Source organism: Panthera pardus, unplaced genomic scaffold, assembly GCF_024362965.1.
Source record: "Panthera pardus isolate Hobbes unplaced genomic scaffold, ASM2436296v1 HiC_scaffold_11, whole genome shotgun sequence".
Classification (NCBI taxonomy): domain Eukaryota; kingdom Metazoa; phylum Chordata; class Mammalia; order Carnivora; family Felidae; genus Panthera; species Panthera pardus.
In genome coordinates, this window is record NW_026526666.1 from 52,712,117 (window position 1) to 52,729,542 (window position 17,426).

Here is a 17,426-nt window from a genome sequence, read left to right on the forward strand (position 1 = left end):
CACCTAGAAATAAATATAACCAAAGAGGTGAAAAATCTATACACTGAAAACTATAGAAAGCTTATGAAAGAAATTGAAGAAGACACAAAAAAATGGAAAAAGATTCCATGCTCCTGGATAGGAAGAAAAAATATTGTTAAAATGTCAATACTACCCAAAGCAATCTACGTATTCAGTGCAATCTCTATCAAAATAACACCAGCACTCTTCACAGAGCCAGAACAAATAATCCTAAAATTTTTATGGAACCAGAAAAGACCCTGAATAGCCAAAGCAATCTTGAAAAAGAAAACCTAAGCAGGAGGCATCACGATCCCGGACTTCAAGCTGTACGACAAGGCTGTAATCATCAGGACAGTATGGTACTGGCACAAGAACAGACACTCAGATCAATGGAACAGAATAGAGAACCCAGAAATGGACCCACAAACATGGCCAACTAATCTCTGACAAAGCAGGAAAGAATATCCAATGGAATAAAGACAGTCTCTTCAGCAAGTGGTGCTGGGAAAACTGGACAGCGACATGCAGAATAATGAACCTGTACAACTTTCTTACACCATACACAAAAATAAACTCAAAATGGATGAAAGACCTAAATGTAAGACAGGAAGCCACCAAAATCCTTGAGGAGAAAGCGAGCAAAAACCTCTTTGGTCTTAGCCACAGCAACTTCTTACTCAACACATCTCCAGAGGCAAGGGAACAAAAGCAAAAATGAACTACTGGGACCTCATCAAAATAAAAAGCTTCTACACAGTGAAGGAAACAATCAGCAAAACTAAAAGGCAAGCAACAGAATGGGAGAAGATTTTACAAACGACATATCAGATAAAGGGTTAGTATCCAAAATCTATAAAGAACTTATCGAACACAACACCCAAAAACAAATAATTCAGTGAAGAAACGGGCAAAAGACATGAATAGACACTTCTCCAAAGAAGACAGCCAGATGGCCAACTGACACATGAAAAAATGCTCAACATCACTCATCATCAGGGAAATACAAATCAAACCACAATGAGATACCACCTCACACCTCTCAGAATGGCTAACATTAACAACTCAGGCAACAATAGATGTTGGTGAGGATGCAGAGAAAGAGGATCTCTTTTGCATTGTTGGTGGGAATGCAAGCTGGTGCAGCCACTCTGGAAAACAGTATGGAGGTTCCTCAAAAAACTAAAAATAGAACTACCCTATGACCCAGCAATTGCACTGCCAGGCATTTATCCATGGGATACAGGTGTGCTGTTTTGAAGGGACACATGCACCCCCATGTTTATAGCAGCACTATCAACAATAGCCAAAGTATAGAAAGAGCCCAAATGTCCATGGATGGATGAGTGGATAAAGAAGTTGTGGTATATATATATATATACAATGGAGTATTACTCAGCAATCAAAAAGAATGAAACCTTGCCATTTGCAACTAGATGGATGGAATTGGAGGTATTATGCTAAGTGAAATTAGAGAAAGACAAAAATCATATGCCTTCACTCATATGAGGACTTAAAGAGCCAAAACAGATGAACATAAGGGAAGGGAAACAAAAAGAATATAAAAGCAGGGAGGGGGACAAAAGAGAAGAGACTCATAAATATGGAGAACAAACTGAGGGTTACTGGAAGGGTTGTGGGAGGGGGGATGGGCTAAATGGGTAAGAGGCACTAAGGAATCTACTCCTGAAATCATTGTTGCACTATATGCTAACTAATTTGGATGTAAGTTATAAAACAAAAACAAAAACAAAAAAAAACACTGTCTTCCTGAAGGGGCACCTGCATCTGGAAGAGTTCTGTGGTGACTGTTTTCTGAGGCTGAGGCTGGAAATGACCATACAGTATGATGCAATGGAATTGGGTTCCTGATTTATCCACATGCTTACTAATTTATTTGATGAAGGATACTGGCGTGGGAGGGGCCAGATGATGGCACTTAAGAATCAGTGATAAGGTGGCACAAATAAGGAAGGTAGGAAAGACAGGAAGTTAATCAGAGTGTTTAAAAGTAGCCTTAAACTAGCAAAAGAAAGAAGATAGATAGGAAAATAAAGAACAAAAGAATAAAGATTAAAGCATGAGAATCAATATCTTTTTTCATTGAATTTGGGAGGAAAGCTGTCTACATTTTGTGCAGTCATCTACTTGGTTTGAAGGACTTGGGTGGGAGCTGTCACCCTTCTGGGAGACCATCAGTTTCTAGAGGATAAGAACCCTCAGCTTGAGATCTGGTAGGAGTACACACTGCAGCTCCCAGGTGGTTAATGGTGGCATTTATCTTTGCAATTGTCCTTAGATGGTGGAGGAGTTCCAAGGGCTTCCCCTTGGCCTTTCCAACCATAATGGCCCCCACTCCTTGGGACAGAAAACAAACATGGTGATTCTGACCGTTACAAACAAAGTCTATTTTCACTATATAATCTGGGACTGGGTAAAGAAGCACAAGATAAATCTGAGGCTCAGGCCAAGACTCCACCTCTCAGTGATCTCCATAAACTCTATCCTGTGAAACACAGGGGTGTTTCTGATCTCTGGGAATCAGTGAAAATTCAGACCCAGTATATAGTCATCCCTGGAAGAACTGGGAATTTCCCTGTCCCCATTGCACCATTAATTTGATAAATGGCTACAGTTGTTCTCAGTTGGGAGTCTTTGGTTCTGCAAACTGACTTAGTTCTAGGAACTTGGTAAGAAGCTGTGAATCTCTACAGTGGGTCCTCATGTCTTCTCAGCAAACCCCCAATTTTCTTCCTATATATGTCAAGCAACACCTTACGAGGTTGTCCATCTACTTCATTTTTAGAGGCCCTGGGATCAGTTAGCCACGACTGCAGAACACTGTGGTTAGAACAATCTGGCAATTCTATATTCCCTATCAAGTTAGCAGGTATGATACCACAGAAGAGGAAAGAATATTTTTGGTTAAAGATCTGAGGATGAGCTCATTCTTAGGCTAGAACATGAGAAATGCCTGAGGATTATTAGAGGTCACACTATTTGGGTTTATTGATTTCTAGGGAGAGGTTATGAATTTGTGATAAGGATTAAGGTTTACATTGTAATGTCTATATCAACAAAATATTTGCAAAGTTATCCTTTCACAGAGAAATTTCTCCTTGTGAGTTAGTCAACATCTTTATTATTGTCTGATACAGTCAGTTTACCCACATGCTTACTAATTTATTTGATGAATCTCACTCTGTCCTGCGTTCCATTTCTTTCTTATCAGTATCATACGGTGGTTCCTCCAGTGAAGGTCTATGCATGGTAAACGCTAAGTACATTGTTATTTTCTCTCATGACATTACAGATATTATTCTATTCTGGTTTCCACTCTAGCTTGTCTCTGTCATTCTTTTATACATTGTTATTTTTTCTCTGGTTTCTTTTAATATCTTTTCTTTGTGTTCATAGTTCGGAAGCTTCATCAGATGTCTGGGTAAGGATTTAGTTTTATTAACAGTTAGGGCCTGTGGTTCCTGCATCTTAAAATTCATGTTTTGCATTTCCCAACCATGATGCATGAGCACCTACCTTAGCCAAGTCCTAGGGAATCGACACCGTGTATAGGCGAGTTCGTCTAGAGAGCTGATGCATACCCTAGCTATGATAAAGCAGACAACACAAACCTATAAAAACACCGTCCTGACCTGATTCAAACCAAGTCATCCAAAGCTAAATTTCAGCTTCCACTAACATCTTGCCATTACTACAGAGCCAAAGGCTACATTTTTCAATGTGTACATTCCTTGGCATATGCCTTCGAAAAGATGTTACTCCTTAAGTACATAACATTTCACAGGTAATGATCCTAATTTGTTAGCTATTTTAAACAGGATTAACATTACATATTTATAAGGGATTTTTACTTTAGAAAACAAATTTTCTCATCTGTAATGCATTAGAGTCATATATTTTTCTGGCTTTAGGTGTATATATTTCTGACGACGTTAAGGGTGACACAGCTGACCCGCATCTCTTATACCCCCAGGTACTCTCTGGCATGAATCTCTTCCTTCTAGGCCTGATATTTCTCCCTAAAACTTTTCTCTCTCTTCTACTGTGCTGTAGTCCCCACAGCCATAGCACCTCTGTTAATCTCCTTATTCTCCAGCACTCTTGGCCTATACATCTGGCTGAGCTATTGACTCCAGCTGTAAATCTCGACTGGGAGCAGTTTGTTTGCCAGGACTTTATGACCAGAGAATGCAGCACAGACAGTGTTGTACCAGGCAGTGCTGGACACATTTTGCTGACTTTGCTGCAAGGAAAAACGAGGGAACTGGAAGCTGTTGATTTGCTACAAGAACTCCAGTGGGTCAGTTGCCCTGGAGAAAATAATTAACATTTTTCACCTTGGGTGCCCTCTACTGCAGATGTATCACATCCCAGTTCAGGAAGAATAACCACCTCCCACGAACCTCTCATCCACTCATCCACTTCACCAAGATTTCATTTCCTTACAGCATTTTTCTACTTGAACGGCCTCATTTATGAAATAGGAATCATCCCTTCCTCAGATGTTTTGACAACACTGGGAAGTTTGAAGGCTGTAATGATGTTGTATGTCAGGGGTCTGGGGATGCTGTAGAGCACACAGCACTCAGGAGGACCTTCTACCTTAAGTTCCCTCCCACTCCCATCCCAGGGAAGAGGCAACAGGTAATTGTTTCCATGGTGAGAGACAGTGACAAGAACCACAGGCATCTAAGCATAAAGACCGTACAGTAGTAGTGCTGGAAATTACTGAAACTAATTACACTCTCTTCTTCTCTTGTCTAGACTGGGGAATGCAGAGAAGCGCTTGAATCTACACCTATTCAGAAACAGAGATGCCACAAGAGGCAGCCTGAGTGGGGGTTGGGACAGAAATAATGAAGTTACCATCGTCTGGCACTGCCTCAGGCTCCGACTAACACCCAGCTCCAGCTCCAATCTCGAGTGGAAGTACTTATCCAGATAGATAGGTGCTTGTGGATCATGGAATATGGACTATGAAGAGGGGCTGGAATATGAAGAGGGGCCGACCTGGAGCCCAGCCCCTCAGTCTAAGGCAATTAAGAGTGACTTTTTTTTAAGTAAACCTAAAGTATTCTCATTTGTTCTGTGAAATAACATCAGTTCTGCAGAGGTGAAAAATTTCACACTCAGTGGCAACCAACTCAAAGTGGTGAGTAGGGAAGATTCTAGCACATAAAAATTTCTTGAGTTTGGGAGATTTGTGGTAGGTTTGAAATAGTAAGGTTGATAAAGTGTCTCTCTTGCAGCTTCCTTGTTCCCAGAATATTGGGAAACACACCACAGGAAATCTAGCTGGGTAAGGTTATTTTCTGAAAATAAATACTTATTTCCTTAAAATGGCATAAATATTCTTTGAAATCAAAAGAGCTTCTCTTACTCAGAAATATGCAACATATTAAGGTATAAGACGGGGTCTAAGACTGAATAAAGTACAACCCGAAGGTATCTGTATACTTAAAGCAGAAAGTGGGTAGACTAGATATTCTCAGACAGATATCCCACTGCAAAACAGCTACTATCTGATAAAAAGTTAATGAAATCTTCAAGGCCAAAAGTCTTGGACATAGACTGAAAAATTCTTGAAACCAGAAAGACATGAAAACCAAAATTTGGATAATAAATTCAGAAAATAAAAATACAGAACACCCAGGTAAATTTGAGTTTCAAGGGAAAAAAATACATATATTGCAGGGGACATGCTCATACTAAAAAAAAAAACTTTCATTATTTATCTGAAAATTGAATATAACTAAGTGGTCTGAATTTTATCTGACAACCCTATCCCAGAGCCAAATGGTTAATGCTTATACGGCACTGGGAAATGAGGCTCTGTCATTGCAAACAATGGGAGCTAATCCTGAGAGCTTCAGGAAAAAACTAGGACCCTCTTTCTGTCCAAGGAAACCAACATAAAAATTTGCCTGTCTTTCTTACATCTCTAGGTAAAGGAAAAAAAATATGTAGCTCTAATAAGTCTCTTCATGAGAGATATGGAACTAGAATTCGAATTTGTATTTACAGTGTGGTGGATGAAACTGTAAGCTGAGAAACTGAAGTTCTAAAAGATTGGTAGTACCCTGATGCCAGGCAGAAGAATATGCAACCCACTCTAAGGAAAGGATCCTTAACTCAGATCTCTTAAAGATTCCAAAAATGAACTACAGCCAACTGATTCCATAATTAAAAACCCACAATTTAAAAAATATATATACAAGAGTAAACAAGTCACTATGAGTTAGAGCTAGCAGAGATAATCAATTTAGAAGAACTAGGACTTCATTTTTTTTTCAACTAGGACTTCAAATGTTGGCATTATCAGTTACAGAATATAAGACAATTACTAATAAGTTACATTAAAAATAGATGTTGAGATTTTTAAAAATTTTTTAATGTTTATTCATTTTTGAGAGAGAGAGACAGGCGCAGAGAGAGAGAGAGAGAGAGAGAATGAACAGGGGAGGGGCAGAGAGAGAGGGAGACACAGAATCTGAAGCAGGCTCCAGGCTCTGAGCTGTCAGCACAGAGCCCAAAGCGGGGCTCAAACCCACGAACTGTGAAATCATGACCTGAGTCAAAGTCAGCCGCTTAACCAACTGAACCACCCAGGCGCCTCAATAAAACTAACTCACTAACTAACTAACATTGACAAAATATAATGAAAATGACTAAAAATTAATAACTCAGGCAACAACAGATGTTGGCAAGGATGTGGAGAAAGAGGAACGTTTTTGCACTGCTGGTGGGAATGCAAACTGGTGCAGCCACTCTGGAAAACAGTATGGAAGTTCCTCAAAAAATTAAAAATAGAACTACCCTAGGACACAGCAATTGTATTAATATGTATTTACCCAAAGGATACAAAAATGCTGATTTGAAGGGGCACATGCACCCCAGTGTTTATAACAGAACTATTAATAGCCAAAGTATGAGAGGAGCCCAAATATCCATCAACTGATGAATGGATAAGGAAGATGTGGTATGTATATACAATGGAATATTACTCAGCAATCAAAAAGAATGAAATATTGCCATTTGCAACAACATGGATGGAACTAGAGTGTATTATGTTAAGCAAAATAAGTCAGAGAAAGACAAATATCATATGATTTCACACATATGTGGAATTTAAGAACAAAACAGATGAACATAGGGGAAGGGAAGCAAAAATAAGATAAAAACAGAGAGAGAGACAAACCACAAGAGACTCTTGAATACAGAGAACAAACTGAGGGTTGCTGCTGGGGTGTTGGGTTGGGGGGGGGATGGCCTAAATGGGTGATGGCTGATAGGCATTAAGGAGGGTACCTGCTGGGATGAGCACTGGGTGTAATACATAGGTGATGAATCACTAAATTATATTCCTGAAATCATTATTTCACTCTATGTTAACTAACTTGGATTCCAATTTTTAAAAATGACTAGAAGACTTGAAGAAGAATTCCTCAAATTAAAAAATGTCATTGAAATTTGCAACTCAATAACCATTTGGTAAGGCTAGACTGCTCTAACAAAAACACCCAACAATAACTCAGTGTCTTAAAGGAGACATGCTGATTTTCTTCTCACATAATAGTCTAGGGGAACATTTGAGGGACACATTAAACTCCACTTCATTTGGCCATTCAGGGACACAGTTTCCTGCTTCATTATCCTCTACATCTTTATTTTCATCTACATTTTGGGGAGTGGGTGATCATGGGTTCCAGCTAGTCAGAAGGGAGAAGAGAGAACAGAGGAGGTATGACTAGATCTTACATTTCCATCCTGGAAGTGGTATACATCTTATCCAATCATGTTATATGGACTAGAACTTTGACTTAAGTATGCCCCTTTGCAATCTACCCTCTCACCTCTCCCAACCCACCCACTCCAGGCAAACACTGATCTACTTTCCTTAACATTACTTTGAATTTCCTCGAATTTCAAATACATAAAATCATTTGGTAAGTACTCTTTTCCTTTTTTGGTCTGGCTTTTTTCATTCAGTAAAATTATGCTGAGATTCACCCATGTTACGGTGTATATTACAGATGAAGTATTTTAACTGTATTTCACAAATTTTGATAGGCAGCTCAATGCTGCTTTAAGAACCAAACCTTTTCCATTTTCCCCTCTGCCCTCCCCAGCATATTGGCTTGGTTTTCTCGTCTCTGTGGTTCTGATACTGTCATCTGCTGTTCCAGCCGACTTTCGCTAATGGGGTCTGTGTCCTTGTGTAAGTGACTTTGTAAATAGCCATATGTTCCCTGGAATTTTGATGTCCTCTGGGTCTAGGTTGAAGGTGGATTTACCCAGAGACTATTCATATTTGCTTCCATGATGTACCTTAAAGCCTCAACCAATCTGGGGCTCTTGAAAGTAAATATTCTGTTTCTTTTTCTGGACTACAACAATGGTATAGATTCCAGTCCAAATCCAAAATCCATGTGAATGAAAATCTGAGGATAAAAATCTGAGTGGATACAAACTTGAGAGTATGTAGCTTTTTTTTTCCTTTTTATCTTTTCAATTTGGTCAGAATCAATGGCTGAGATAGGAATATAAGCCCTACCATCCTTCTCTGCAGGGCATGATTTTACTTCTGAGGTCTTCTATTTATGAAAAGTCTCCCCACTCTTTTTCTTCTGACATGTTTCCCTCTCAAAACTAGGCTATAGGTCATGGAGATCAGTTGACTCCAATGTTAGCATACTCCTCTGTACTTTACCTATTATTCCTTCAATGCAACCATACATTAAAATGATTTTTTTAATCTAGTGATTTTTTTTGGATATGCTATAATAGGGTAGATTTCTCATCTACTGTATTGCTGGATAAAGAAAGCTTTTAGGTTACTTTTGAGGAATAGACACATATATGCAAATAATAGCTATTTGCTAATAGATAGTTATTTTCAGATGTTACAGTGGGAGAATTAAAGCAGTATCTTCATGTTCTTTAAAGTGTACCATCATTTCCAGATGTTCTATACCTGAACAAATTTGATAACCACTGGTACATTAAAGAGATAAAAGCAACAGTGACAAATATTGTCGGAGGGCTAGTCCTTTATATGGTAACCATATATTTTGTTTGTCAAAACTAGGACACTTATAAGAGTGAAAGGGGTCATTTCACTCTTATGTGTGTGTGTGTGTGTGTGTGTGTGTGTGTGTGTGTGTGTGTGTGTAAAGGAAGACTTGGACAGGTACAGTGGGATGCATAATCACCCTACTTATAACCCCACATCTAAAGCATGAAGTTTAGAGCACCTACACATTACTATTCCACAGTATCAAAGGCGGATTCTTGGAAGAATTTAATACTTCAGGTATGATATGAATTATTTCTATTATTTAGGAAGATACAAATAACAGTTTCCTCCCAAAGTTTTTAAATTGACAGGCAATGTTGGGCATCTAAATACCATTGTAATAATACTTTTCAATACTTTTAACTACAGTTGAAATGCCAACAGGATTATTTTTTTACAAAAGCTTAATGACACAAAAATTGCTCAGGAAAGAATATCAATGAAATATAATGAGCAGGGCTGAGGAATCCAGCCCTCCAGATATTAAAACATATTGAGTAGCTGATGGTAATTAATAAACTTGGTACCAGATGAAAACAGATTGAATAGTCAATGAAAAAGAATAGGAAGCCCAGAAATAAACACAAATATACTTGAGAATTAATAAATGATAAATGTGATGGGGCACCTGGGTGGCTCAGTTGGTTAAGCATCCAACTTCGGCTTAGGTTAATATCTTGCAGTTCATAAGTTTGAGCCCCATGTCGGGCTCTGTGCTGACAGTTCAGAGCCTGGAGCCTGCTTTGCATTCTGTGTCTCCCTGTGTCTCTGCCCCTCCCCCACTCATATCAAATAAACGTTGAAAAAAATTTTTAAATAATGAATGATAAATGTGACATTTTATGTGTGCGGGGCGGGGGGAGGGCGGGGGGGAAGACTGTTCTCCCAGAACCAAATTGTGTTGTGACAACTGAGTAGCCCCTTGGGAAAAATAAAAGCTAGATAATCATTCCATTCCTTATACCAGAATTAATTCCAAATAAGTTAAAAACATTCATCCCCAAATAACAGCACAGAATACCAGAAAAAGTAGTTATTAAGCAGTCACAGTTGATCCACAGGACAAGAAACTTCTTTAGGATGAAGGGAAATTATCCCAGATGGAAGCACAGATATGCAAGAAGGAATAGACTGCACTACAAAGGGCAAATTTGAAAGACTATTTACTGCTATAAGCAACAATACAACAACACTTTAGATGTTTATGAAATACATGGAAATAAGATATATGACAAAAATAGCAAAAATGGCAAGAGAGGGATTAGTTAAATATTACTTAAAACCGTCACATATTACAGAAGCACAAACTGAAACCACGAGAAACCGTTAAACAACCATCAGAATGGCTAACATTCAAAGGCTGACACTATCAGTGTTGAAACTGCAGGACCCTTCTACATTACCGATGGCAGTGTAAGTTAGTTCAACCATTACTTTACAGTATCTATTAAAGATAAATTAGGACCTAGCCTGCATTCAGCAATTTTACTCCTGGGTAAATACTCAAGGGGAAATGTGTAAGAAGTCACCAAAGGCTTGTGTACTTTACAGTGTATAAGCTGTATCTCAATTAAGAAAAACTAAGATCACGTATGTAAAAAATAATTACAAGAAATCAACAAAATGATAATAATTCAATAAGGAATAGGCAAATAATATGAAAGTAGAGAAAACCGAATGGCTTATAATGTGAAAATATGCTCAACTTCATTCAAGATGAAATTAACACATCAAAAAGATACTCAGACAATTTGAGTTGATTTCTTACACTTGCAACCAATAGTCCTGACAAGTAGATTTGCAAAACTATGCCAAGGCAATTATATACACAAATGTTCACTTCAGCATTGCACATAAAAAAAATAGTAAAAACAAAACAAAACAAAACACAAATGTTTGCCAATTGTAAACTGTTTACATAAATCATTGTACTTTGATACAGAGGGACAGTATTAAACCACTACAAATAATGAAGTAGGTATATGTGGGTTTATATGGAAATATCACCAAGATATATTAAGGGAAAGGGGTAATTTTATGACAGCAAGCGAAATACAATTGCAACTCTATAAATTTTTCAAAAGATATGTGACTAATAATAACAGGAAATTTGGGGGAATAGGAACTGAGGGTTGGGAGGGGAGAGACACTTATATTTTTTATCTTATAGTTCTCTGTACTGTTTGAAATTTTTCCAGTGTGTATTTTGTTCTATTCACATTTTAAAATCAGAAAGCAGGGAATAGAATGTATCTGAATACTAGCCCTCAAAGTGGTTAAAAATTCAAATTGCTTGAAGTCTAAATGACAAATATTCACAGATCACTAAATCAAGATTTCTTAAGGAAATAAAGAATCAAACAAAAGAGCTCTTTATGTTTAAAATGAGTAATTTGTTATCACAAGTGGCTATGATGCCAGGAAAAATCTGGTGTGGGGTGATGTATTGAGTAGATACCAGAGACAGTAACAATAAAGGGAAATACTTGCATCTAAAATGTTTTCAAACCCCTTTCAAAGCCAAGGCATTATATAAGTATTTTGAAGATATAAAGGCTAACAATGTATAAAAATTTTATATTAACTATTGACATAAACTACAAAGATTACTTCTTTATATTTTCTTTTTTTTTTTAATTTTAATTTTTTTTTAACGTTTATTTATTTTTGAGACAGAGAGAGACACAGCATGAACGGGGGAGGGGCAGAGAGAGAGGGAGACACAGAATCGGAAGCAGGCTCCAGGCTCTGAGCCATCAGCCCAGAGCCCGACGCGGAGCTCGAACTCGCGAACCACGAGATCATGACCTGAAGTCGGACGCTTAACCGACTGAGCCACCCAGGCGCCCCTACTTCTTTATATTTTCAAATCTTTACTAAAAGCAATCATACAATAGATGAAGTAATTCTAAAATAACTTAAATTCACAATAACTCTATTTGGACTTTCCATTTCTTAAAATTCTGACATCGTTCATGACTTATAATGATAAAAAAATGAAAATATTCACAGTCGTAAATTATCTTCCTTCTTTATGACTTTAGGAACATAAAGGAGAATTAGACTAATTACATTTTATAAAATGATTCTCAACACTTATAACATTTATTAAAGTACCAATGGTGACTAAAAGAAAGTAGTAACTGATACCAACTTTAATGACACGTTTTTAAAGTACAATATCTGCAATCTAGGTATTTCACTACAAAATTAGATATTTTCCAAATTCTTTCTCAGTTCCAGGGAATGACCATTATTTAAAATATCCTGTCAAGGGCCTCACAAAATTGAATTTAATGCCAAACATCTGAAGTGTAATTTTGAAAAATAGACATCTTCAGCAGCTTTCCAAAATAAATACTGATTGATAAACTTTGTATAAAAATAATTTGTTCAATATAAACACCCATGGAAACCATTTTTGATGCTCATACAAGTAACAAGTAACATGACTCAGTTCTAATGAAGACCTTTGTATTCTAAATTGCCCCCCCCAACATTGTGACTGTGTGCAGGCGTGCTTTACTGTTTTAATTTAGTTGTGCAAGATAAGGCAAAACTACTGACTTCTCTAGTTTCCTTTTGTAAATGCTTCTTCACATTTTCTTTGGTGACTATGTTTGCATTCTTTTCCTCAAACGCAGTTTTTCATAGTAGAGTGGACAATTTTGTGTTTTACATCTGACAGTGTGTTTTCTCAATAATAATTACTTTAGAAGAGTCCTTAACTATCAAGATGACCCTCAAAAGATGAACAGTGGAGCACATTTCTTTTTAAAACTACAGGAAGGAATTTGGAAAGAGGTCTTTTTCCATCCACGTCTAGGAGACATATGGTTGCAGCATGTCTTGATCCATTTAGCACGTTGTCCAACCCCACGTGGTCCCCATGGGCACAGCTCTGATGGCCTAGCCTGTATCCCGTGCCAACCAAAGTAGTTTTGGAATCTGGCATCAGTTTGTGAAGGAAGTTTCTCTTCTCTCAGCATTTGTGTAGTCAAAGTGAATATTCCTAAGGGAATGTGACCATATGTTTGATATTTGGAAAGAGGGAGTTGGTTTTATTGGAAAGGGAAGAGAGAAGATAAACGCAGCTCATGCTCGGTGCCATAAAACCTTATTATAGGTCCAGAATCACCCACTGGTTTGCAAATTTCATCCAAGTCCTCTTACTACTTGAGACGAGGCTTAAAAATAAAAGAATACCTGTTCCTATTCCTCTTGTCCATATGTAGCCCATCTCCAAATGGGAACACAGGGCTCCGTGGGAGGCCCCTGCTGTTACTGATAACCACACCTTGATTTTTCTTCTTTGTTTTAGGGGGTTTAACAAAGGAAACATATAATCTCATTAACCCTGACAAGTGATTTGTCTTATGTTGAACCTTGAGGCCATATCCCAAATTATTAACTTCTGAATTTCTTTTCATCAAGTTCAGATTTAGAGAGACTGGTAACTTGTGTTGCAATTCAAGGCCTTAAGAGAAATACTCCAAATTCCAGATTTATCCTAAGTTTAAAAGTGAAAATCCATATTTCAGCTCTTCTCTCCCTTAAAAAAATTTTTTAAGGAATCTTTGGAAAGAAATGGAAAATATCAGACCATCCTGAAGTATAAAATGTTCTAAATTTACCTATATTTTTATTAAAACCCACTACTTAATGACAGATAATTTTCATAAAGACCCAATAATGTATAGTGATATATGCAGTGAAACAAACTTTCAAAAGTGAAAATCAGAGCCCTAACACACTGACAACAGATAGGATCTAAATCTATATATACCAATAGGCCAAACTCTACCATTCAGCCCTCTCCATGAAAACAACTCCCTTGGCATTTCACTACTTGAGATGTTTTCATTTGTTTTTGGAACTGTGCACCGGGATGTCAATGATCTCGTTAATATATTGTTACTAAATTCCTTTAACTCAGACCTGCAGAACTACACTGGTGCTGGGACTTCTAAATTCACTGCCACATACACATAGCATGGTGAAATCATAGGCTGTTTGGAACATCTATCACTTTCTCTTCCCCATAGTCATATAGTCATGGGTCCCAGGCCACAGGAGACTGTTGGGTCTCAGTGGACATGCTCATTGTTTAATCTCTAACTTTATGCAGAATGGAGCAAAATGTAATTCTCCTATACTGCATCCTCAATTAAACTTCTATATTCTATGAGCAGCATTAAAAATAATGGTCAATTTTGCCAGAACTTCCATACATGCAATAATTTCTTTCTGTTTCTGAATATGTAAACCACTTAAAACATCAGTGAAAAAAAATGTATTCTCTCAATTTATCTTTGTATAGAACTAAGGCTTTCATACCACACTCATAATTCAGTGAGTTGATGTGAGCCCTCTACCATTCTCTTGTGAGTCACCTATCTGTTGATGAGTATGTGAGATCCTGAGATATCTCAACAATCCTTATGGCATGAAACAACTTTATTGATTTCGAATTGGCAAATGATCATGAAGTGTGAAAAAAAATACCTGTTGTTTGGGCCCTGAGATCTTTGTCACTGTCTAGAACTTCTCATTTCATATGGCCACAACTAGAATAGAGATGGAGTGTAGGATTTTATCTAGGGTAACAGTAAAATCAGCAGGATCCTCTCTCAGGCCAAGTATGAAACTGGTGATGCTTAGCAATCTAATAGGCATATTTCTGAGTACTAAAGTATGTATTTTGATTATACTGATCATCTTGAAATTCTGATTTATTGACACTCAACATCTATCTCTGCAGGTTTCTTGGTTAGTTTGTTGCTCAAAATGCTGTCTCGGAGCTTTCTTGCCATACCAAAAACTGAAACAAACAAGAAATATTAAAGTCTTTAAAGGCAAAAACAACATCTGTGTAATTCTCACTTCATTTTCACCCAGCATTATATATCCACTTAACAAATTTTATCTGCTTGTGAGTCATTTTTTTAATGGATGGCAACGTAAGATATAGGTTTAAAACATAATCACTAGCATTAAAAGATCTCGGTTTAAATCTGGATTCTGGTTCCATTATACACTAACTCTGTGTCCTTGGGAAAATTACTTAATCTTCTAATCTTTAATAAGGGTGTTATAGCAGTACATGTCTCATACAATTATTTTAATAATTGATTGAGATAAAATATGGAAATCTTTAACACAGTGGGTGGTTATATGAAAGAGAAGTGAGAAAAAAAAAAAGTGTACAAACAAGTTGGAATCAGGGAAGACAATAATTCCAGAGTGATATACAGTAGAATTTAGTCATCTAACTGTATCAGAAAGCAACCACTGCAACATCTTTTATAGGGAAGCGTTAAGACACACATTATGTTTTCAAAATGCTTTTGTTGTCATCAAAATACTGTTTGTATTCTAGTACTGCCATTCTGATAGGTAGTATCATTGCATGGTTATATTTGATACATAAAGATCAGCTTACTTGTCAGTCTTCAGAAGTATATCCCCCAGGCCAGATCTAAATCTGCAACATTTAGCGGACTGCCTACCACAGAGTAAGTGCTCAAGGCAAGTTTGTTAAATTGCAAAATCTTAAAATCACACAGTCAAGTGGCACAAATACATCACATACTTCAAAAATGTACGAGGATGCCTCTTATGTATAGACGCGTGTGTGTGTGTGTTTGTGTGTGTGTGTGAATCAGTTGAAAACAAAGACAACTCAAGATAAAACAACCATACCCTTGAAACAAGTTACATCCCACAGTGTCTTTCAAACTTAGGTATAATCGAGAAGATTAGCTCTTTCTACACAGGTCTAATGTTCGCCAAAGATGGTATTTGTTGGGTTCATTTCTAGCTAGAAACAAGCCATTGGAGATCTTCCTAGTGTAGCTTGTTAATGAAATCATTAGAAGAGTCAGTCTACATTGCCGGGCTCTTGAAGACTTTCTCTCATTTTTTGTCAATATTACTGAGCAATGACAGATACCTTTAATTTGGAAACACTCACTTTCAAGTTTGACTCTGACAGTTTTCCTTCCTCTCCCATATCCACAACCATGGTGGACTGTATTACATACACTTCATATGATTCACTGTAACATACATCTGAGATGTTTCTTGAATGAAATTAGACAGTTAGGTCACACATTGTGTTTTCCATTATCTTCCGAGTCTGAGTAGAACAAGTCTGAAACTGAGGCATGTAAGATACAAAAGTCTTCTGACCATTAGTTCCTAAACTGAAATGATTTTCTACAAGTTGTGAGCAAGTGTCCTGGAGGATTCTGATGTCAGTGAATAAACAATGGGCTGGGAACGGACACAACACTTGTGACTCATCAGTCAAAAACACACCACTCTCTCTTTTTTTGATTGAGGTGACCCCTAAATAATAGACAGACCTCTCACCATTATTTTCTTCAGGGAAATTTCCCTCAGGTTTCAAAAATTCATCCAATCCTTCTGAGAACGGAAGGTGTGGTGAAATTATATTGGGATGCTGATCTGATAATATAAAAAATGTCTGGGTTTCTATCTCCCATGAGCTGTTAGAGAAAGAATCCTTGGACAGAGAATTTTTGCTAGAGAAGCATTTGCTGACTGAACTGTTTATAAGCCCTTGCTCTTCATCAATGTCACTTGATTTAGAGCTGCTGAGTAGGGTAGCATATCTAACAGAGGGCTGTCTCCTGTTTTCATCCTCATAGGTTACCACGCTGCTCTCAAGCTCAGAGAAGTCAGCACTGTTGTGCTGGTCACTGATACAAATAGAACCCTTTTCAAGATCCGGAGTTGCCAAAAGTAGAGAGACCATAGTTGTTGGCACCATGTCATCTTTATTTTTCCATGTTGTGTCAACACTGACATCTTCTGAAATGGCTTCAGGCTCCAAAAGAAGAGGACCAAATATCACTGATTCTGTATGCTTGACAAAAAGATGCTCAAACGTTTCTGGCTAAAAGAAAAGACACATTTTAACGCTCAATTGTATTATTAGTAGTAGTATTTTTCTTCACTACGACATCATTGCAGAAACGAAAGTGTAAAAGGTTTACTACCAAAGGACATAAGTCAAGCACACATTAACTAGTTTTGGACTGAAACGGATATGTCAAAAATCATAAGGAAGAGACATATAAATTAGTGTTTAAAGTGGGATGAGATAGACTTTGGTTTGAGTCCTTCCACTTCTATGACCATGGACAAGTACATTAACTTCTTTGTGTTTTGGTTTCTTCATCTGTAAAAATGTGTTCTATCAATATTTACTTCCTGGCATAGTGGTGAGGAATAAATTAGAGAGGGTCTGAAAGTGCTTAGGTCTCAATAAAGATTGGTTGCTGCATATCTTCTGAGAATTCCT

General features: G+C 37.4%; 1 protein-coding gene across 5 annotated transcripts in view; it reads right to left on the reverse strand.

Annotated features, from left to right (window-relative positions):
• Window positions 1-11,897: 11,897 nt before the first annotated feature.
• The window catches only part of LEPR (leptin receptor), a 97,231-nt gene continuing 91,702 nt past the window's right edge, over window positions 11,898-17,426 (reverse strand). For 4 of the 5 annotated variants that reach the window (XM_053894295.1, XM_019448996.2, XM_019448992.2 and 1 more), the window contains one exon: window positions 11,899-17,018. In XM_053894295.1, coding sequence (XP_053750270.1) covers window positions 16,191-17,018 — 828 coding nt within the window. In that variant the 3' untranslated portion in view covers window positions 11,899-16,190. Of the gene's footprint in view, window positions 17,019-17,426 lie in introns of all 5 variants that reach the window. The other variant, XM_019448997.2, reaches the window with a different exon arrangement.